The sequence below is a fragment of the Oreochromis aureus genome, linkage group 17 (genome assembly GCF_013358895.1).
Source record: "Oreochromis aureus strain Israel breed Guangdong linkage group 17, ZZ_aureus, whole genome shotgun sequence".
In the NCBI taxonomy this organism is placed as follows: Eukaryota; Metazoa; Chordata; class Actinopteri; order Cichliformes; family Cichlidae; genus Oreochromis; species Oreochromis aureus.
The window spans coordinates 31,470,923-31,494,151 of record NC_052958.1 but is presented as its reverse complement, the minus strand read 5'-3'; the positions used below and the strand labels follow the sequence as shown (position 1 = coordinate 31,494,151).

The window sequence follows — 23,229 nt, the reverse complement described above, 5'->3', positions numbered from 1 at the left end:
TGAGCAAACATTTACTTTCCTTTTACTGACTGAGCTTTCTGAGCATTATTCTGTGTGTGTGTGTGTGTGTGTGTGTTTGTGCCCTCCTGTCCCCTGTGCATGTGTCCATGTGTGTGTCAATGTCTTTCTGAAGATTCCCACCCACAGTTTCAGGAGAACTTCACTCAGCCGTCCATCCCAGTGTGGAGAGGAGTGGAATTTTTCCTCTACGAGCTCAGCGGGATTGACAGCAGGCCTACACCTTCAGAAACTGTAAGCAGACATTTTTTATAGCAAATAATTTGAAGCGAGCAAATTGTGCACAGGAGTGCATTTCTCATCTACCAATGGTGCATTTTTAGATTGATCCGATGAAAGCTATCAGTGTTCGGAGGTCAATTTTAGGTCATTTCAGCCTCGCTGTGGTTACCTGAGGGTTACAGTGTTTGGTGGTGTGTGATATTTGTCTCTTCTGTGTCTCATAGCAGAACAGAGTCAAACATCCAGCAGGTTATGAAGATGAGGAGTGGAGTGGGGCTGTGTGTGCTGGGCCTGCTGGGCCTGCTGTGCTCAGTTTTTGGGCAGGTAAGGAGGGAACACCAGATTTCCAGCTCTTAAACCTAGAATATACGAATAAGGCTCCTCGGTGGTGATCAGATCATTTTGTCAAATAAAACAGGATATTTTTAAACACCACACGACATTAAAATCTTTAAGTACTTTTAATAAATATAAGCTAAGAGTATTAAAAACAGAACTGCTAAGTTTGTCGGATGCCTCATGTCAAAGCAAGAGCGACACTTCCTTTGGGAATTGGAGGATATGTGCTTCATATTTTTATAGTTTCTGGTAGATTCCCTTACTAGTTTGGTAATCTGGACACTCAGTTCATAAGTAGGATGTCTTAAAACCACAAAAAGCAAAAAATGATCAACCCTTACTCCCTTATTCCAATCCTGGAGTGCAAATCCACTACAGTACAAACTTGCAGGGTCACTGACTTTGCCTTGTTTGTACTGTACTTTATTTCAGTCCTTGTGACCCTTTGAAATGACGCAATTTAATTTTGCAGATAATCTGAGGATGAAGAAACATTCACATCTTTTACTTTAGCACAAGCTGCAGTGCAATGCCACAATTTAGAAGCCTTTCAAATGTGGTGCAGCACCTTTTTAAGCGCACTGCTGTTTTCTGATATCGGGGTATTGACCTGAAAAGTCCTGCATGCAGAGTATTAGTTAAAGGATAACTTGAGAATATACACAAATAAGGAAAGTAAGTCACCTCAAAGTTTTTGAAAGCTGAACACATGAAGTTTTACAGCCTTATTTACTTCTGAGTAAATTGCAGAAAAACGTAGAAGCAGAAAAAAAAGAAGCTAAAAATAAATCAGACAAATCACAACACTTTTGGTAAATGCTGAATTGTTGTCAGTTTTAAAAGATATGAGCCTATTGGTATTTACAAAAACATTTTGGATTTATTCTAAAAAAATCATTCTGTGCATCATCTTCCTTCTTTTCATCCAGGAGGCAGCGGAGGTCCAGTCTGGTGTCCTGATCTTTTGTGATGACCCATCTGTGCAGAAGGCTGTCCACAGCGCTGTGGACAAATTCAACGAGAGGCTGAGCACCGGCCATAAGCTGGCCCTCTTTCAGATACTGAAAGCCAGCAAGGTACAGTGAGTGCAGACACATGTGTTACCATGAAGAACAATACTGTGAGATTTTATGAGCTTTTTTGTTACATAAGTTACATAAGTGGGAATCAAGCTTGTTGGATTCAACTAAAACTGAGCTTGTGGCTGTTTTTCCTTACAAAACTAAAAAGCAAGAGGATTCACTGCTCTGGGACGATTACCAAGAAATCCAAAGAAAACATGCTGTAACACTTTGACTTCTGGTGCACACTGATTTCATATTTGTGTGTGTGTGTCTCCAGTCAGAGAATGGCTCAGACTCAGTGTACTCACTGAAGTTCACTACCTGGGAGAGCGAGTGCACAGCTGACAGCAGCATACCCTGGACAGAATGTGACTATTTGCAGTCTGGAAGCAAGGTAACAATAATCAGCTCCTCCCCCCATTTAACAACTTGTGGTGTGAAAATATTAAAGTTCTTGTTAAATGCTTTAGTAAAAACAAAGCCGTCGCACGGTCTGTCGTGTCCCTCCAGGGGCCGATTTCTTGCAACGCCACGGTCCTCATGTCAGAGACAGAGGCTGAGACAAAGCAGGTGGACTGCCAGATTGGTGAGTGAGGGTGGACAAACTCAGCATCAGATTAAAGTTTTTAACAGTCCTTTCAAAGCTTGTTTTTTCTTTGGGTTTTTTTTGTCTTGCTGCAGAACATGGTCTAAAATTGAATCCATTCTGACTGGGAACTCATTTTAACACAAAAGCAGTTGCTTTTAGAGACAAAATTCCCACATAAGGAACTTAAATCATTATTGAAACCAAAAATATAACAGCCACGTAACAGTGAGTCACTGAGGGAAATGGGCACTGGCGGGCTGCTGGGGAAACAGAAGGGGGCTGATTGGGTAACATACCAAGCACAATATTAACTTATAACACCATAAAAGGCAGTGACGCAGTCTAGACTTTAATCAGTCAAATATAGGCGTTTGGTATATCGATCCTGTGTTTTTCTGTCCCACTCACAGGATATTTTGCAGGTTTTTAAGGCTCAGCTTGCAAACTGTATTTGTACATTAAAGTAGTATTTGATTGTTTCATGTGCGATTTGGCTGTAAAGAAATAAAGGAAGTTAGGTTAAATAAATAGGTGGCATCAGCACTTTTACTTTTTAATGATAAATGAAAGGGCTTGAATTGAAGGCTGGTGGACTTCTTTTTGATTCAGTTCTTCTTCAGTTTAATCACCCAAGGACAGTCCCTGGTATTTAACCCCTGGTGGGAGTGTCTCCTTGGAGGTGGTCCTGATTATTGCTGACCCACCTGGCATTGATGCGAGTCAATGAAGGTCATATGAACCGAGGTGTGAATCAAGGCATGCGGTCATTTCTGTCACAAATCCTTTGTGAGGCACTGCCCCAACCCACCATTATGTTAAGTATAAGGTCACATGTGTCAAGGTGTGTATGGGGGATAAAGCACCTGGGAAGGGATCTCAGGACTGGGTTTTAGGAGATACCCACTGGTGTCTTAACCATTAGGCAGCTGGGTTGCTTTCTAGAGGCTTTGCTTTCCTCCCAATGCACCATGTTCGCCAGATTCCAAAAACAAACAAAAAGTATATTTTCTCTCACTGGCCTGTTTGTATTACAGACTATTTGGGACTGTTTTGTGTTCCATCATGCACACGGAGATCATGTCGTGTTGATCTAAACACATTCAGCGGGAGCCTGAATCCGGGGCTTTCTTTAAATAATTAACTAGATTAAAAACATCATAAATAAATAACATTAGACACTTTTTGAAAAGCTTTAACCAACTCTGTTTGCTGGAACCATGAGCAGTTATTGGAATATGAGCTTATGCTTTTCCATGACTCTGATTTTTCTCCACTGTAGAAGGGCACATCGTTCCCGAGAAAGCAACTTGCTTGGGCTGCCCAGAGCCCATCAATGAAGACTCAGAGGACCTTAAGGTTCCCCTTTCTGTCTCCATCTCCAAGTACAACTCCATGTCTGACTCTACTCACCTGTTCAGTCTGCACAATATTGGCCGCGCCACCAGACAGGTACAGCAGGTGGCATGGAAGTGAAGGGAAAATGGGGAGGACAAGCTGCAAAGATCTCTTTTTCTTTCCTTTTTTGACTTTATGCATCACGTGTATTTCTGTAGGTGGTTGCCGGCTTCAGATTTAAGCTGATTTTTGACATGAAGAAGACCGTCTGTTCCAAGGCTGAACACACAGACCTGAAGGAGATGTGCATCCCAGACGACAAGAATGAGGTAAACCAAAACTAACACACAAATCACCCCAGGCACGATGATGTGCTTCTCACTGTGTGTTCTGTGCATCTGCAGGAATTTGCCAACTGCAACTCTACAGTGGATGTGGCACCTTGGAGACTTGAGCCACCACAGGCCCACATAGAGTGTGCACCGGGTAAATTGCCAACCACTGTAAGTCCCTCTTTTCACAGGATGATCAAACATGAGCGAGTAGACAAGAATGCAGAAAATAAATTAAAACCATTCATATGGTAAGTGCATTGGCTAATATTCACTCTCCCACTCCACTGGATGTACCTGTGGACTTACCATCTGGGTTGCTTTGGGATATTTTGAACTGGAAGGGCTGGGAATCTAAACACCAACCTTCCAATTCGTGCACCTCAAATTACTCCATCTTAGTCTTTCATCTAAGTTATCAGAAATTAATTTTATAATTATGAAAATTGAGTGTTATCCATGTTAAACAAAAAAAGCACCAATTTGCATGAAAAAATGTGAGCACATTTTTCTAATGGAAAAGTTAAACCAGGTTCAGAATTCTCGTTTCATTTGGTTGTCGTATGAGACTCTCTTTTTAATCACTCCACAGAAAACACTGTCAACATCCAGAAAATAAATAAATAATTTAAAAAAAAGAAAAATGAAGTGGCTTAACAAATGAAAGAATATTCTTCTGAACTGATCAGGTAGAAGGACTGGACTGAATATGAGTGAAAAAGCAGCCAAACATTTGACCTTAAGAAAGCCTGGAGAAATATTTGCAGTTCAAGAGCATTTGAACAAATTAAAGAAAGTCAAGATACTTGGAATTAAATGATAAACAACTGAGGTATGGCTGGAGATTTTTGCACAGAGGTCACCGATCAGGAAGGTCCATTAGAGAGTCCATCTTCTTATAAATCGTTTGCTTCTTCTTCAGCAGTTCACCAGGCGTCGTCCTCCTGGCTGGTCTCCTCTCAGGCACTTCCTGTATGAAGTCAAACCCCCTGCCACAGCTACATCTTCACCCTCACAACCCCCCACCACAGCTAAAACCAAAGAGTCATCTGAGGAGGACACCACATCTGCCACACCGTCAGTTTTGCGTGACGCAAATGCAAAAGACCACCTCTTCCACTGCCCATCCAAGCCCTGGAAAGCTTTGAAGCCTCCCCACTCTGCAGCTTCTACCAAGGCTAGCGTAGAAGCGGCCTCTCCACAGCCCCGACCCTTCAAAGATACAGACCTGCAGTCATAATTTTTTTCCTCAAGGGAGCCAGATTCATAACAGAAAATTTCCACTTGTTACGCTCTTCCAGCAGATTGTTTTGTGTTTTTGTTGCAGACTAGTTCTGTAGTTGCTGCAGGGAGTTTTGGGATGATGATCGTCTTGTAAGACGCCAGGTTTCAAATGATACAACAGATGGGTTCAGTTAATAATTTTATTTTTTTTTTAGGGCTTGTAAGTCTTAAGAAAACTGAGGAAAGAGGAAAAGAAACTGAAATTAAGACAGAACTAATTTTAGGGCTCTCAAGAAAGGGATGTCTGTTTGGAATCAAAGAGTTGAGTTCATCAAAGGATAGAGCAGTTTGTGTGCTGGTTTATGTGTGAATATAAAATGCTTACACATTGAAGCTTAAAATAAAATTAAAATTTGGTGGAAAATTTTCATGTTTTGCAAGATTTGTAGTGCCAGAGCAAACACAGCTGGGTCAATCTTTAACAAATTTATTTGTACATCTTCACAGAACACTCAGATGATGAGTCAGTCAGTCGGTCAGTCAGTGAGTCAGTCAGTCAGTCGGGGTACAAACCTTTACTCTTCGACCAGTGAGCCAAAAACAAAACACAACATACATTTATAAATAAAAACGCAGGTTACTGTGAGGGAAAACTTGTCCTAGAAACTAGCAAACTTAAGGCATTCATTTATAAATGTCTGTATGGCTGCCTATTAGACTACAATATAAAAAAAGGGGAAAAAAATGCAGCAGGAAGAGTATTCAGCTTCACCCAATATCATGCAGGTAGGCTGTGAGTAACAATACATTGGCCTGGCATACATTCATTCATAGTATAGGCTAGAGTTCTGACAACATGGTATGTTATGGAAATATATTAGTACTGCATACCAAAAAACAAAGAAAAAGTCTTAACATGAAACCACAGAGCATGTAGCCAATATGTGTGACAGTCTGAGACACTTCTGAACCTCCAAATTGAATAGAAATGATCAATAATTAATTTGTCACATATTTTGTCCATATTTTTATTCCCTGCAAGTCTAGGGGTTCAAACCCCTCCACATATGTTCAATTCACTGAGAGAGAGAGACCGCCGTTGCTTCATTTCTAAATATTGGGATCCGTACATTTATAGAGATGGTGGACACAATAATATGAACACCAGGTAAACAAATAGGAACAGTAACAGAGACACCTCAGATTAGAAGCAGTACACTATAATCTTCACAGAGGCCGCAGACATTTACATTTGCTTGGTGTTATGGACACAGCGAACCATTTTCCCTCTGCTCTCGGTTCTTTGGGCACGTGGGGTCTAAAGACAACCAACAGTCATCTCTGACGTCAGCTGACTCGGCAAGATTGCAAAACAACAGCGATGTATCTTTGTGATACTCTGTCCCCTGCAGATTACCCAATCATACAGTTAAACTGCAACAAATGGAGAGAAATCTGATCCTGTGATGGCATGATTTGTAAATCTGAACAACAGTTACTGCAGAGGTACTGCACCACTTCAGCACCAAAGCTGAGGGATTAGAAGACGTTTTAAACGAGCATGCTCTAAAGAAGACGCCCACATTTTCCCGTACGTTTTCCCCTCTGACGTCAAAGCTGTCACCTGATCTCAGAAAATTTGAACTCAAGTGCAACTTTAGTTCTTCATTAGCTGAAAATGCATTTCTGCAGCATCACTAACATTTACTGAGGGTGTCAAACAGGCAACCTGTACACAATGCTTCAGCCATCGGTACAACACACACAGACCCCTACACCTCAAATCTAAACTGACAAAATACAGCTGTGGTTTCGATTCGTGGTGCTTCAAGTAAAACGACTGATTTATGAAAAAGAAAAAAAAACGCTCCTAAGTTTACCCTCATTTATGTTTCCTTGCAAACGATGCAAAAAACAGCATTTTTTGTGTGTCTGTTTGTTTTTCTTCTCTGGCACTAACCAGCCAGGAGAGAGAAAATGATTTATAAAACATTTAAAGACACCTTTGCTGCTAGTGTCATCACACACAGACACACGGAACATGTACATACATACATACAGAGTGTAGGGTTTTCATTGGAGCCCGCCAATGAAGCTCTGCAACCTGTACAGAACGGAGCACGCACACGCTCGCACACTTTGTTTGGAGAGTACATGGATATTAAAGAGAACACTACACATGAAGCCTACCATAGAAAAGAGGCTAGACTGTAACTGTACATCCATACTGCTTAATGCTGCTTCAAAATGTACATCTTACATACATACATACTTGTTATGCTGCTTGAGAAACATGCATACTAGGCTAACTTTCTTCGTATAGAGTCCTTCTGGACAAAAAGGCATTGAGAACTAGAGTTTTTCTTTAAGTGCATACCCCAACTTTTTTTCTTTATTTTTTTTGTTTTTTTAAATTGTAAAAGTCTGTAATATGCCTCAATGCATGACGCTGTTCAAGCATTAGCTTTTGCAGACATCAGCGATGCTGTCCGATTTGGCACGTAGAGAAAACAAAGGAATGCGTTCTGTGCTGATAACCTGCTGTGTAGGGATAGAAACACCTTACTGATGAAAAAAGATGAGTCATCAATGTTAGCGGCTGAATACATTCTAGCCATTAATGCTGCAATGATGTGATGCACGTGCGTGCGCCGCATCGCAACAGAACACAACTTTGGCTTTTCTATACAATCAGCAGTTGAAGCGGCAAAGTGCAGACCGTTTCCCCACGGACACGCCAGGTCTCATATTGTAGTGTCCAAGTGTCTTTCCTACATGCACCGTGAGAGGCTCCATTTCTTGTAAAATACTACTTTCTCTCCTTAGCAGAGCACACCATGAGTTCCACCAACTACGGCCTGCCCTAAAGACACTATGGAACAAAGAGTTTCCAAGCTGCTTCACGTAACACTGCTAACTCTTCTTCTTCTTATCTCATAGGCCCCCCACCCGAAAAAACTCCCAAAACGGTTTTATACCTTTTTTTTCTCGTCTTGGGTTGTACACACAAACTGAGCATTAATATGAATATTCATTGTGCCAATCACATGACCCCAAGCTGCCCCAAAGTGCAAACAATCTGTTTAAATTTTTCATCTTTCAATAGATTTTCTGCCACCTGGATAAACGACACAACTGATGGAGTCGATCCTATATCTGCTGACGCTGTTCAAGCATTTAAGAGAATTCCAGCTGAATTTCTGAGGACTTCATCTCGTAACTAACCTCCCCTTTGAGACACTCATGCTACTATTTCACTGTGATTTTCAAATGTAAAAAAACAAAAACAAAAATACAAAACCAACATAATTCAGTGTCTCCACTTGGCAAAAGACAGCAAGGCTTGAATCAAACGTTTCAAAAACACAATTTAAAATATACTTCAACATTTTAGCAACTTTCTAATGAGAGACCGGCCAGTCTAACAAGGTCAAAAGGACCGCTAAGGCGGTCAAATCATTCTCTAAGCCTGCCATGCTTTTTGACTTAGTGCTGTCACGGTTTGCTTAGGCAGAGTTTGTAGGGCTCAACAGTGTGCAGTGTTGTGCTGTGATGCCAAGGCATTTAATCAAGAGGAAGACTTGACATTCCCCTGGGCCTCTGCTTGCCAAAAAAAAAAACACACACACAAAAAAAAAGCCAGAGGCTTAATATAGGTCCCATTATTCAAATGTGAGATTGGCACTTTAACGCTTTCCATTTTGCATCATTTAACAAGTTATCCCAAGTAGGGCTGTAAACTAGCCACAACGAAATGGGTAAGGCCAAATTAGATGGTAAACATGAGGAAAAAAGCTTAAAAAAACCCCAAAACAACAACATCAGTCTTACTTTGTGAATATGACAAAATTGAAAATTCAGGGGTAAAGTAACAGGGGTAAGCGGTAGCACTGGTGGTAGTGTGAAGCTGCAAACATGTAACACAGATGCTTAAACCTCAATTATATTTACAGACACACACACAAACACACGCGCGCACACACACACACACAATGAAAAAAAAAATACCGTGTTTCTGAAGAGTCAAGTTCAGGTTTTGCCTTTTGCTGAAACTGAAAGAAACTAGATACATAAATAAATTTAAAAAGTCATAATAAATCTGTATATTATTCTCTAAGTGCTGTTTTTTGATGGAGAGGCATCATCACCCTGAAGTTTATGCAAGAGTCTAAAGCTGCACCACCATCTCTGGGGTGAAGTGCTGACTCAATGAGGCTGTTTGGGGTGGAGGGTGGAGGGTGGAGGGCCGCAGAGCCGTGCAAAACAACTCAAAGACTCTCCTGCAGATTTGCAACCTTGACGTTTCCACACAAGGAGTTCAAAGGAAGGAGAGACAAGTCCAAATCATCTGCGAAGGGGCGACTTCACCACAAAGATGGGGGAAGACATCATAAAGGCTCCCATGCACCAGTTATCCTGTACTGTACAACTAACCGCAGCTAATTTAGACTATGTCTTGTGCCAAATAGCTCCTCAGGGGTGACAAAATATAAAAAAAAAAAAAAGAAGAAGTTTCTCCACCACCTCCATTCTGGGTGGAGAGAGTGTGCAGCACTAATACAGCAGAGGGGGCAGCAGGTTGAACTGTGTGGCTACATTTATACCTTGGCAAAAATGTCATTTTTACACTCATTTTTCCGGGTTTTGTTTTCTGTCGTTGAGCAATGGAGTAAAAGGATAAGATTTTCCTTGGTTGCCCAGTTTGTTCCTGTTGTGGTTTAAAAAAAAAATACAGAGGAAGCATAATAGCCATGGTGGGTACACCTCCACAGCAACAGGAAAATGCTCCCATGCAGACCCTGAAACAGGCAGTGGATACTCGGACGGCATCATCAAGACCAAACAAAAAACAAAAACCCCAAAAACATAGAAACACAAGAACCTCGTTTAGAAAAAGAAAAATGCTGTAAAGAAGAAACAGATCAAGCTGCAAGCGTCCATCCTCAGGGAGCCATTTGTGGTGTCTGCTGTAAACGAGAAGAGCCTTGAAAGACTCTGCTGCGTCTGAGTGACGTACTCCATGCTGGGACTGCTGGATTGGGTTTGTCTGCAGCATCAGTTTAGTGCATGCTGTCTAATTGTGTGGAATATCCAGTCCATCTTGGTGGTCCACCCTCCATGGTGAGCATCATTCATCTGCTTCATGAAATAGTCCAGCGCCTCCTGCACCATGAAGAAAAACAATACAAGATAAAAGATTAGAAAACAAACCATCCAAAACACATATTCAGAAGTTTAAGAAAGCCAAATGTGGGGCTGACAAGATTTTAAAAGAACAAAACATGGTTAGAGAACGGCCACTTTTACCTGCTCGGTTTTCTCCAGTGCCAGCGTCTTTCTAATGTAGGCAATGTCGTCAAATGACTGCAGCTCAGGCATGCCAGAGCCGAGCATCATGGAGAACAGGTTGATGAAGAGGTTGGCGTGCTGCCTGATGGCTAGGTAGGCTTTATAACACATCTCCTGAAACCTAAAGTGATTGCAGACTTTGATTAACAAAAGTGAATCTTCTTATACATTTGTATGGTATTGCGGAAGTGACCAGACAACAAAAACACAAACACATTACTAGAGTACCTTTCAAACTCTTTGGTCTTTGCGCACTCCTGGGATCCTTTGCTGATGACGATGAGGAAGTCTTGTGTCAGAACAAAGGGCACTCGCTCTCTTTTGTAGCCAAACTTCTTTTTCTTATGATCCAGAAAATGGCCAAAATCTATATGAAATAACTAAAGAATAACAAATAAAGTCTGTAACTAACAAGCAAACTTCCTCTGAGGTTAAATCCAGCACCAAGTTAGTGATTTTTGCAATTTATCACAGACTGCATTAACTGTTAATGGTCTGATACCATCATATTGCTGGTTTATGACCAGCTTGATGCACCAAAGTCGCTTTGACTGACAGTGGCAAGTTCATTACAATAACTCTGATTGTTCCACTGTTTCCATCAATTGTTTGTCTCCAGTGTAACTCTGGCATTAAGGAAAGTGGCCATGCCAGCCCCTGTTCTGGAAAATGAGGAACTCTTTGTTGAGTTTGTTGAGTTACACACAGAGCCACAAAGCAGCTGCACAAAGCTGCAGCCACTGTTAAAATGGATGCCAAGTTACTGAAATCAGACTTAAAGTGTCCCGATACCAAATATTGCGTCCCAGAAAAGGAAAGAAAGACCTAGTTCAAATAACATTAAAACCACATCTCTCTTCCCCTCCAGACAAGGAAGGCTAGATGAGACCCGGTTAATATGGATGTTAAAACGTACCAGGATGCCTTTCCTGACATATTTGTCTCTCTCGACATATACGCTGTTAAAATATTTCGCCCAGCCCTACTACATATGTGTGCAAATTCAAGTCACCTGTCCATCATCTTTGACCATAATGTTGCTGTTGTGCCTGTCTCCTATCCCAAGGATAAATGTAGCTACACAGTAGCCAGCACAAGACCTTGTGAACAGATCTACAGCCATGTCATACCTGCAAAAACACACAAACACACAATTAACTTGGATTTGTAAAGAGAAATTACAAATTAGTACATGGCTAAAATCGAATCAAATAATGTCTATCCACAAAGTAAAAGTTCTCTATCGGACTCTGCTCACTAGTGCCAAATAGAGACATTGCACAAAGTATCAGGACAGAACTCACATCTCGCCCTTGTTCTTGTCCTTGAGCCATTGATGCAGAGTATTCGAGTTGAACTGCAGTGCCCCTTTCAAGCCTCCTTTACACTGAATCTGCATGATGGTGTGGGAGTTGCGAACCACCTCAATGAGACCCACGCAATCTCCTAATGACAAGCAGCCATAGGGCAACATCCTGAAGACAAAACACATTTTCTTCTTAGCCAAATGCATGGTCACAAGGATAACACACACACACACACACACACACACACACACACACACACACACACACACACACACACACACACACACAAAGCAATAACAGGAGAGAAAGAAAGTAGTACCGTAGGTCCAGTCCCTGATTCTGCCAAATGTTCTCCATGATCTTAATAATCTGCAATGTCAGCATGTCCTGGCGCAAGTCTACAACACACATGCGCACACACAAGCACACAATAGAAACAGTTAATTGCATCCTTGGATACCTACAAATGAAACAAGTACACAATATAAGGATGAATTATTCCAATTATAACAGACAAAGCTCGCCAGGAAACTGCATGCTCTTATCAGTAACATTAAGGACAGGGTCGTCCAAACATGCTGCAGCCTTCATATAACAAACCACAAAGTGTGAGTAGTTCTCACACAGCTATCACAAAAGGAGGAGGACCGAGAGACATCCAAAAATGTAGGCAGTCGTTAAAAGCTTTCCACTGATTTTCTCAAAATATATTAATGGAAATTTGGCAGTGTTGCTCAAAGTGTCGTCAGTGTAAATGACTTTTTCTGTGTGTTAGCGTTACCATCTCCATTTTTGAAGATGATTTCATTGTTCTGAAAGAGCATCTCAGACATGATGTCGGGATTTTCCCAGTTCAGCCACAAAGGCCTCTTTGCTGACGACATAATCCTGCATTCATCTAACCTGTAAACAAATTCAAAAAGATTCAAGTTACTGAACAGACACACACACGGACACACACACAAAATAATCTCTTGCTTCTGACCTCAAGTTTCCAAGTTGATGCGCAGGGTTTAGAGGAGACGTAAAGTTCTGCAGGGCATCCATGTAGTCTGGCCTCTTCATCTGTTCCACAAGAAACCGCATCTGAACCTGCATGAGAGACACATGCACAACCACAAAAAAGCCAAAATGTACACAGATGAGGAACCAGTTCCACAGCATGTTCCTTATACTGTAAGCAGTAGTTCTGACATGTGTTGTCCTAATCATTACCTTCTGCGTCTCATCCTTCTTCTCCTGTTTGAGGATGTCAGTGAGGTTTATGAGCTTCTCCATGGCCTCTACTTGCCTGCTGAGGTGTTTTAGGTACATGCCACAAGCACGGCAGTAAGCCTCTAACAGCAGCCCAAACCTCTGGCTCACTGTTTTATTGTGCATTTCTGACCTGCAACACAGCCACATAGAGAAAAATGAGAGAGAAGCAGAGAGGAAAGATAAGTTTTTAAGCCTTCTGGAGGGATACAGTGAAAGGAAGGTACATGTAACAAAAACAAACAGTAATCTGAATGCTGACTCACTTGAGATGCCAGAAGAAGAAATGTCCTATTCTCTGATTGGTCAGGGCCTTTTTGAGGAGAAAACGGGCCAGGGGATTGTCAAGATACTGCTCGTATTTTAAGACCTAGAAGAGAGGAAAGATTGGAAGAAAAGAATAAGAAGGAGTCCTTGATGCCTTCCCACCACGGGGTCTCTGTACACTGAACACCAAATACAACCTGAGGCATTACAGACCAGAAAGTCTTTAGCAAAGAAGAACAGGACGAACAAAAACACACAGGCTGAAAGGAGGAACTCCAGTAATGAGATTCCAAACATACTTGGTGTCTTCCTTTTGACCCCAGTTTTTCCATTTATCATTTCTTAAAATTCAACAGATCCAACACTTGACTGGACCTACCTGTACAAGCTGGATCAAGTACTGGGACAATTTGTCATCAGTCAGGTATTTGTCAAGGCAACGTACAGCAAAGTGCCTGACCATGGGGTCTGGATAGTTACAGTCCAGCAACTCCATGGCCTGCTCAGGACGGATAGACGGCCACTCCTTCAACAGACAGTACATCTGGAAACAGGCAAAACAAGAATTATGAAGCTGTGTTCATTAGTAACACACTTAAATGAAAAGCGTGTTTTGTTTTGTTTTTACAAGTTGGTGATTATGCAAAGAAATGCTTTGTACAAAGTAAGTGACAATTTTCAAAACTACTTTCAATCTGTGTACATAAACTAAACATCTTTGGATATTCTTTGTCTGAGATGGAATAGACAATTATGTGGCAGGAAATTACCTGTGCTACTTCATCTCTGGAGTTCCACTTGACCGCGAGAAGGATCTTGGGAAGGATCTCTGGGATGTTCATGCAGTAGTGCCTGTTTAAAAAAGGGATTGACATTGTGCATCGGACTGGAGTTTCATTCATAACCAGCTTTGTTTTACATTTAAGCCCCTTTTCCATTAGTACCTGCTCAGAACGACTCACCATGGCTTGCGACAACTCGCCTTGGATCAACTTGTTTTCCAATACAATTGAGTTCCACCTAATTTGTGCAGTTGTTGTTATAGCAACGTGGAAGAGAGTCCTGTGATGAACGCTACAACAAAGGTGGACATCAAGGCAAAAATATACCTTCTGCTCGGTCTGTGGCTTTTTGTCAGACTCCGGGACCACAGTGTTGTTTGTTGTAGCCATTTCCCTCGTTGCTGGGTTTAAAAAAATGACCGTTTTGATTTTCATGAATGAGACACTCTCATGACTCATCGAGTGACGCCACTGACCAGCTAATTGGTTGCACGCAGTATGACGACAACACATTTTAGTACCTGGTACCAACTGACCTAATGGAAAATCCGTAAAAATTGTGGCAAACCATGGTGAGTCGATCCCAGTTAGTACTAATGGAAAAGTGGCTACTCTACATTTAAATGTAGCTATGGAAGCATTGGCCCTAAATAAAGTACGCAGTAAACCACTGTAGTGCCATATTTGCTGGCTGAGAGGGTACCTGTGTCTCCAGAGAAAGTCTTTCTCCTGCTCAGTGATTTCTGACAGAGGGTCTCTGTTACTCAGCTGTCTCAACTGCTCGGTGTCACTCTCTGTGAGGGCGTGATCTCTGGCCACTCGATTGCTCTAAAACATACCAGAAATAAAACACATTCAAACACTACATTTTTACATTAGATTCAACACGGTAGCAGCAATTACCAAGCTATTAACGCGGTTATAAAATACCTTCACAACAACACCAGCAAACAAAACAAAAATGTATCATATTCACTGTGGCTCCATGTGTAAATGAACTATGATTGTGTTTTTATGCTTGTAAAACAAGAAAAAGTCTGAAAAGTAACAGAATATTTTAGAGGCACAGCTCCAAAATGACAGATTAGTTGTGAAATGTTTCTACTAAACACTGAGACAGAGTTGGAGTGCAGCTGGAACACGGCACAACCACAGACAGTGTATATTTATCTTGAGACTCAGACTTGTATACGACCCCAACGATGAACTCTAATCCTGAATTAAAGCTTTCTCTTCGTTCCTTCATCACATTCATAAGACAAGCATGAAATTTGTTGGAAACTGGCTTTACCCTTCGTCCAGTCATTAACAAACATCCTTAATAAATACCGCAGACAACTCATTCTTTTTCTGGATGAGAGATATTAACGTCATATCACATAGCACAAGACGGGCGCTATTACACTTGACACGCATATCATGAATAAAACATGAGCTCACACTGTTCACATCCTCTCACATGGCACAGTAACTCCAATAACCTGTCACTTTAACACATCAGTCACGGTTTTCTCTCACATAGAAATCAAATAAGACACGCCATCATGTTCACCGTCATAATAAATAAAGACATTAACTTACACTGCGCCTTGCAAAGTATTGGAAATAACTGAATTAATCAAGTTTAATCTAGTCAGCAGTGATTTTTTTTTTTTTTCCATAAATGTCCAAAATAAACTGAAGGGGGGGAGTGGACTGTGGGCTTTTTGTCGCATGTTTCTGTGTGTATTTGGAGTTCAGTGGGTTTACAGTTTTCTGACAGTGAAGAGTTAGTGGGGCTTCATTAGCACTTTGTGACTACAGCTGTTCACAGCACAGCTCGACATGACCAACCCCTCACACAGTGGAAAACCCTAACTGACATCAAAATAATTTGTCCTAATTGCGTCTGTGCTGCCAATAATGATAAATGCATGCAAATGTTTTGCTAAAGGCAGCACTATTTTGTGGAGATAAACTGAATTTTTGCACACCAACATAACACAGACATGAATAACGCCCAACTATATTTAGAGCTAAAGGCACGCCTTGCACAACGCACATATCTGTGCTTGCACTGTGGCATGTGAGCAGACGTGAATAGTGTGAGGTGATGTGCTAAGTTATTCATGATGTGTGTATCAAATGTGAGGAATGCTCAACTCATACTACATGGTGTGAGGATCATGTGATCACAACAAAGGCTCTGTTCATACCTGGAATTAACAGGGATCTTTGGAGAGCCAATCATAAACAGACACCTCCTAGAGCGTCAATTCACACCCAGCATTAGAAAAAATGTCCACATCCATGTTATTGGAGCTCATTTCAAAATTTTACTTGAACATTTAAAAGGCACATGCTAAAGTCAGGCCTGTATGCGGCAGCAATCGTCTTTCCATGCCTGGTCTGTTGAGCATGCTTTACTCCATTTTAACCTAAGACACATTTGGGTATACTGTGCTACAAGACAGCACTTATTTGTGGCCCAGCCAACCTCCAAATGTGGCCTGAGAAATTTGATCTCAGTACAATAAAGCACAGACCTTTGACCTTTTAAACAAATGACTCAATATCTCAATCTACATACAAGTATTATGTATAAGCCATATTAAAAGAAAGCAAATATTTGAACTCTGCCAACTGCAAAATAAATGTTTTGCCAGTGTGTATCTGAAAGTGAATATTTTATTGTATTTAATATTAATGTAACTAAAGTATATGTCCGTTTTGCAAATTCACAACTGCCTGTAACCAGTACAGTGGGGTTAATAGTTCTTATATTCCTGACCAGCTTTACAGAGCTCACACCTGCAAGACTCATGCTGGTCACAGAAATAAGTTTGGACATTTACTTATATAAAGGCTGTGGGGACCCTATGTGCAACCAGGTGTGTTGGTTTAAAGTTAGCTAAACACATTTTTTTACAGTTTTATATTACCTGCCCTGAGAGGTTGTAGTTAAAGCCTAGTTCCCTTGAGATGGTCCAGTTTGCGTGATCTTCCACTGCATTCATGTCTGGGTATTTGACAGGACTACTAAAGTGGTCAAACTCCAGCTCTAGACATGGTGTTTCCTGGAAAAATAAAGATTTTAAAAAATATTTTTTACAAAACTAAATACTTTCGTATTCTTCATTTTGTGGTTACAGTTTGGTTATTTGTTTTGTTAGTTACATTTATTGACAAGATGTTATATGCAAATACCTTATTTGGGTTCGACCCAGTGACTCCGATGGGGTTCAGGAGGTCTTCAAGACCATGGGGGACAGGCCAGAGATTCAGAGCCATCTTGTTGGCCACCAGCGTGTGGGTATAATCAAACAAGTTGACATTACCCCATGCTAGTGGACAATGCTCCTGGGAAACAAGACAAACACAAAGAGCATGTATATTATTTCAAATCACAGAGATATTTAACACGTGACAACTCTGACTAAAGTTTACGTCACATAAAACTAAATACAATTCTGATACAGTGAGAAAACTTGGCCCACAAAGGGGTTCAGACAAGAGACAGGATACTAAGACACTTGGTCCAGTGAGCCTTAAAACTGGTAATATATCATCCATGCTGTTGAAACTCTGTACGGGCTGGGCGGGCTCCTTGGCACCCAGACCAAAGGTTAGGTTTCATTCTTGGTTAGAGAGACAAAAGTGATGCTCTTTGGTGGATGCTTTTAAATTGCCTTCATAACTATAATGAAATAATGGCCACAGTTGCTAACTCTGAAAGGTTAAGTATATGTAAGTGAATGTGGTTGATACTTATTTTAATGGAACTGTGGTTAAATTATCTTTGTTATTCAGTAACAATGTATTTAACCATACCGTTCCCATCAAAGCTGCCTGACAAAGGCTAGTAAAATGTTTCTGATAACATCTTGATCTTCACAGTGAATTTTCACTACAGGGCAGCAGTTGAGCCAGATGACAGAGAGAGTGACAGATAGAGTTACAACATGCAAACAGCCAGTCAAAATGGACCTATTTATAGTAAGCTGTGGAACAATGGGCTGCTGTAAAAGGAGTGTTTATCTTTAATTCAGGTGGGGCATGAAAAAGCATCCGCTAACCTGACCTCAACTTAACTTGGCACAACAAGAGACGGGACTCACCCCAGGCGTGTGTTACATTATCCACCATTGGGACACACTTCACACACTCATACACACATCTATCTCTTCCTTCAACTTTTCCATCAGAAGGAGATGGAAAAATGAAAGAAAAATCAGCAAGTATGGTATATTGGCCACATGCACAAAAACAGACCCATGCCAGTTTTACACCACACCCTAAACACAGACACCATGTGGTGTAAACAAAATGTATAAACATTTTTAATGCCACTTTGCAAGCATCAAGAAAAGGTCATTCTGCAGCTTGGAAAAACACTGTTATTATGTTACTCTGATGTGAGTGATGTGAGAATAACTAGCACTTTTCACCACATGCCTACACCTATTATATGAATGGTAAATGGTAAATGGCCTGTATTTGTATAGCGCTTTACTAGTCCCTAAGGACCCCAAAGCGCTTTACACATCCAGTCATCCACCCATTCACACACGCATTCACACACTGATGATGGCAAGCTACATTGTAGCCACAGCCACCCTGGGGCGCACTGACAGAGGCGAGGCTGCCGGACACTGGCGCCACCGGGCCCTCTGACCACCACCAGTAGGCAATGGGTGAAGTGTCTTGCCCAAGGACACAACGACCTAGACTGTCCAAGCTGGGGCTCGAACCGGCAACCTTCCGATTACAAGGCGACCTCCCAACTCTTGAGCCACGATCGCCCCCATGGAATGGAAAAGTCCCTCCAGCCGATTGTCTTTCTGTTGATGTTTTTTGCCACCACAGTGCCCACGGCTGATTAGTAATTAAACAGAGCCAAAGATGATACCACAGCTTCCATTTACTGTGGACACATATACTCAGACAAACTGACACACAGGGCACAGCAGGTTCATTCATGATGCACAAGCACACACACACAAATACACAAGCACACACACACACACACACACACACACACACGTCGGGTATTCATATCTTGTGGGGACATCTAATTGACATAATGCTCTCCTTAGCCACTTACCCTAACCATATTGTAACCCTGACAGCAACAGCACATTTTGATTTTGGTCCCCACAAGTATAGTAAACTTCCAATTTTTGGTCCCCACAAAGATATGATTACACGCTCACACACAAGCCACCAATACATTTACATAGGTGCCTACTGACATTTACCACTTTAAAAAGAATACATATATCCTTTATTATGGCCTTGCAAGAGATTCACTGTCCATTTTAAATCATTTTTAATCATCAGAAATACCTCAAACTACCCAGGTTATTAAAGTTTCACTGAAAATGGAATTTTACAATTTTACCAATACCAACTAAAAGGCGTAACAATGACAACCAACTGACACTCTCTATTTTTGCAAGCCAATTTCCTTTCAATGATGAACTCAAGCAGAGCTTTGGAGTTCGTTCCTACCTCCTTGGCTCCCTTCCTGCCCTTGACAGAGCAGATGGAAAGGCAGAGTCTGGCAGCACGGGGGATGTCTGGGATGTACATATCATACGTAAGCCACTCATTCCACCTGTAGCAAGAATGAAAGCAATTAGAAAAGTCCATATATTCCATATATAAGAACAATAAAATCTCAGGTGCATCTTAAGCTATATTCCAAAAAGGGTCTTAAAAAAATCTCTAACACCTACCAAACTATTTCCAGGTTCTATCTCAGAGAAAAATGAATCCTCACACACATTACAATGGCACACCTCTCACTGAGGTCACAGTATATTTTAAGCAACAATGTTTAAATACACAAACAAATGTCAGATGTCTTTGTTTTAATACACAAAGGCTCCACCATATATTCATCTAAATAATTTTCTTTTACTTTGAGAGCGAGTGAGGACCAACACAGCATTCACAGTAACATAATCTGGCAGTTTAATGTTACTATCCTGCGCTAAACTGTTAACTTACCCTCCTGCCTCCAACTGCTTAATGTAAATGAGCAGTGTAGACTGTCTACAGGGAAACTTCAGTAAAACACAAAAGTGAATTAAAGCAGGATTCATTTTCTTTATCTGGCACAAAAATTGACTGTCACCATCGACTGCTGAGGTTTCCATTTAAGGTTCAACATAGTGAACTGAGAGGCTGGTCAATTACCTGGGATTAGAGCAGGGTACCCTCTGTGTATTTACATTGTCACACATCTGTTCACCTCCATGGTAAATGCCTGTCCTCACATATATCTATAAATAGAGAGGGAAAGCAAAATACATCAAAGAGGAGAGTTAAAAAAGAAAAATAATCTGGCAGTTTCAATAGATTCACAAATGGGACTCCACAAATCAACATGAGAGCTGCTTTCCCCCTTACAGAGAACCACTGTTCACACCAGATCTCAGCAATGACTGCTAACAGGATGTAAGTAATGGTAAGATGTTGCAAACTGTCATATGAAACTACTCAAAAGCAATTCTTAGTTTCAGTTCATGTACTTATGTAACAATGGCTAAGTCAACTGCAAAAATGTAACTTCTGTTCTTTGGTGGTTTGTCTGGTAACAAAAAGGTCAGCCCTCACACTTGAGCTGGCCCCACCTTGTCTATGTCCCGTATATTGACGTTAACATAGGTGGCACACAGGATTCGTATTCGTAGAGTCCCGTTGATGGTCCACAGAGACTTGGCAGCTGCCTCCCCATTCATATACGATGTTGCCGTGGAGATGCGTCGGGAATATGACGGCATGACGAAGTTATCTGTAGGCAATTGGGTGTACAGGCTGTCCTTAGCCATTAGCATCAGGTTAGGCATCCTGCCCAGCATGATGCAACTACGGATATACTAGAGGGAGAGACAGAGACGGGGAATGACGCAGAGAAGGACAGTTAGTAGAGTGTCTACACAGAGCTACTGAGCTGATAGAGTTTCACAGTGTCAAGGTGTAACCTATGATGTCAACTGGTCCTTTTCCAGGAACTGCAAAGGGAAAAAAGAAAATGGCACGTTTCTGGATTTTTCACTTTTTCTCTAAAGGAATGTTTCTGAAACATTTTTTATGGGAATGTTCTGGAATGCTTGCAAGTAATGGACACATTTTACATATCTACAATACGTTTCTAGACTGACATGCAAAAACAAACAAAAGAAAAAACATTTAATTTCTCTCTCTGACCATTTTTCTCTGAATTTTTTAATTAAAAAAAAAGTGTCTGTTCTATTGTGGCTTAGTAACAATGCAAGTAGATCAATACTAACTTGTAGCATGTTCGTAAATGATTAAACTTTTGATAAAAAACTCCTCAAGGTTTACAAGAAACTGTCGAACGATCACAGTCCACACAGTGTTATCACTGCAGGATAAAGTTGCTAGCATCCCTATAGGGGCAAATTTCACTGACTGAAAGCCCAGGTTGCACCTCTAGGTGTGTGTGGCTGCAATCAGCCAGGACTTTTCCCCCATAGAAGTTTGCTGGATGAGGATTTGGGTAGAAAAAAAAAGAAACTGTTCAATAAACTGTATTTTTTGGACATAGTTATGAGAGAGAGAGGGACACAGCAAACAGTGAGTTAAGATAAAGAATATTGGACATATCGGAAAGTCCAGCTTTTCATCATTACGTAATTGCATGGCTGTTTGTGTGCACAGCTGGGATCCTCAGTGTTGTGTCAAATTTACCTGTGCAGTATGCCTCTTTACCTTGTACTGGCTGATGGGGTACTTTTCCAGCAGGTACTCGTCACAGCCGCAGACTTTGAGGATGTATTTACCCTGATATTCCTGAACACACATCTTTAGCTGCTCTGGGGACAGCAGCATGCTTCGTGTCTTCTTACGAATAGCCTCTGCAATCACCTGCACAGCATCATACATGCAGATATTAAAGGTGGTGAGTATTATTTATTACTGGACTGTTGTATGGCTGGTATACACACTGCTCAGGTATCTTACCTGTTCAGGCACACAGTCGTGGTTGATCTTCAGTGTGTACTTTTGCTTGTCATTATTTGGAGAAACAATCACCCATATTACAACAATAATTTGACCTACCAAAAAAAGAGACAAAAATAGATCAATAAAACACCTTTCCATTGCACTGACAAAAAAACAAAACAAAATTAACTATCGTAAGGGTTAGGATATTCATCTGAGTACTATGACTAATATAATAGCATTACACCACTTACATAAACCTGATGACTGCTATAGATAAATCATTAGACCGGATAGTTTACATTAACCAATGAAAATTAAAATGCCCACTAGATTCCTGTTTTGTTTTTGTTTTTTTATTCCACATGTAAAAGCTTTCTTTATGTATAATGTTCTTTAAAAAAAAAAACAACCAACATATGAGCCCTGCATTTTCAAAATGTTTTTCCCTAGAGAAAATAAAAGAAAAAAATATGGATCACTGACAAAAGTTCTTGCCTACCTTTGTCCAGTTTGCTATAGATGTGTTTGGGAAGTTCCTGTGTTGATTCTACATTAGGTGGGTAAACGTACAGCGCTCTGCTGTGGGGCCCACTGGCATCTCTCAGCTCCACAGAGTCTTTACAAACATTCAGGATGTTTCTCCTGAAGTCCTGAACCTCAGAGTCCTTCACAAGGTCAAACTCACACACAGGCATACCAATCGCGAAACCTAACAGAACAGAAACAAGAAATGGCTTAAAAGTTTTAGCAAAAGTCATCAGACAATCTTTTTAGCTTGCCTCCTAACAAAATTCACAGACCATTGCATCTTCACACTCTTTTTGATTTATCAACAATCAGTAGTAAACAGGAAAAAAAATACTCACTTAAAATTGACTGTTTTGCTACACTTAGATTTCTTTTAACTTAACAGACACATATAAAGATATTCTATATGATATATTATATTGTATTCTGTGAGCATTGACTTATCATTGATTTATTTATTTTTAATAACAATGTTGAAGCACAGTCATTACTTAACGAATAAAAAGAAACTCTCACCAATCTCTCTGTTGAGGATCTTTTCCTCTCTGTTGCCAACTGGTTCAATGACCTTGAGGAAAGGCTGAAAGAGTCGGAGGTCGCACAGCCTCCGGGTTTCATCATAGAACTCCTCCCGCTCTGCTTCCTGTAGGAACGGAAAAAACA

General features: G+C 40.9%; 2 protein-coding genes across 5 annotated transcripts in view; one reads left to right on the top strand and one right to left on the bottom strand.

Annotated features, from left to right (window-relative positions):
• Positions 1-76: 76 nt before the first annotated feature.
• kng1 (kininogen 1) lies at positions 77-5,547 on the top strand. 4 transcript variants are annotated; one of them, XM_031733798.2, is made up of 9 exons: positions 77-252; positions 468-564; positions 1,509-1,655; positions 1,921-2,037; positions 2,154-2,229; positions 3,512-3,681; positions 3,786-3,896; positions 3,972-4,070; positions 4,822-5,547. In XM_031733798.2, exons 2-9 carry the CDS (start codon positions 493-495, stop codon positions 5,137-5,139), a joined length of 1,110 nt encoding a protein of 369 aa, XP_031589658.1. In that variant the 5' UTR covers positions 77-252; positions 468-492; the 3' UTR covers positions 5,140-5,547. The 4 variants fall into 4 exon arrangements, with proteins under 4 accessions (XP_031589658.1, XP_031589659.1, XP_031589657.1 ...); XM_031733799.2 differs by having other exon boundaries at positions 465-564; positions 4,825-5,547; XM_031733797.2 differs by having other exon boundaries at positions 465-564.
• Positions 5,327-23,229, bottom strand: part of pik3ca (phosphatidylinositol-4,5-bisphosphate 3-kinase, catalytic subunit alpha) — a 24,916-nt gene continuing 7,013 nt past the window's right edge. Inside the window, exons 5-26 of the mRNA XM_031733796.2 lie at positions 23,083-23,209; positions 22,538-22,747; positions 22,054-22,148; positions 21,802-21,957; positions 20,700-20,945; positions 20,263-20,348; positions 19,573-19,678; positions 17,269-17,421; positions 17,004-17,138; positions 14,786-14,910; positions 14,071-14,152; positions 13,680-13,844; positions 13,300-13,403; positions 12,995-13,166; positions 12,765-12,871; positions 12,561-12,682; positions 12,099-12,177; positions 11,777-11,947; positions 11,485-11,602; positions 10,701-10,852; positions 10,431-10,593; positions 5,327-10,286 (exon numbers count right to left, since the gene is read on the bottom strand). Of these exons, the coding sequence (XP_031589656.1) occupies positions 10,179-10,286; positions 10,431-10,593; positions 10,701-10,852; positions 11,485-11,602; positions 11,777-11,947; positions 12,099-12,177; positions 12,561-12,682; positions 12,765-12,871; positions 12,995-13,166; positions 13,300-13,403; positions 13,680-13,844; positions 14,071-14,152; positions 14,786-14,910; positions 17,004-17,138; positions 17,269-17,421; positions 19,573-19,678; positions 20,263-20,348; positions 20,700-20,945; positions 21,802-21,957; positions 22,054-22,148; positions 22,538-22,747; positions 23,083-23,209 (2,982 nt within the window). The 3' untranslated portion in view covers positions 5,327-10,178. The remainder of the gene's footprint in view (positions 10,287-10,430; positions 10,594-10,700; positions 10,853-11,484; positions 11,603-11,776; positions 11,948-12,098; positions 12,178-12,560; positions 12,683-12,764; positions 12,872-12,994; positions 13,167-13,299; positions 13,404-13,679; positions 13,845-14,070; positions 14,153-14,785; positions 14,911-17,003; positions 17,139-17,268; positions 17,422-19,572; positions 19,679-20,262; positions 20,349-20,699; positions 20,946-21,801; positions 21,958-22,053; positions 22,149-22,537; positions 22,748-23,082; positions 23,210-23,229) is intronic.

Coding starts and splice junctions, on each gene's coding strand:
- kng1 (XM_031733798.2), top strand. CDS start 493: ATGAAGATGAGGAGTGGAGTGGGGCTGTGTGTGCTGGGCCTGCTGGGC. Junction 3,897..3,971: donor TCCCAGACGACAAGAATGAG/GTAAACCAAAAC, acceptor GTGCATCTGCAG/GAATTTGCCAACTGCAACTC. Junction 4,071..4,821: donor CGGGTAAATTGCCAACCACT/GTAAGTCCCTCT, acceptor CTTCTTCTTCAG/CAGTTCACCAGGCGTCGTCC.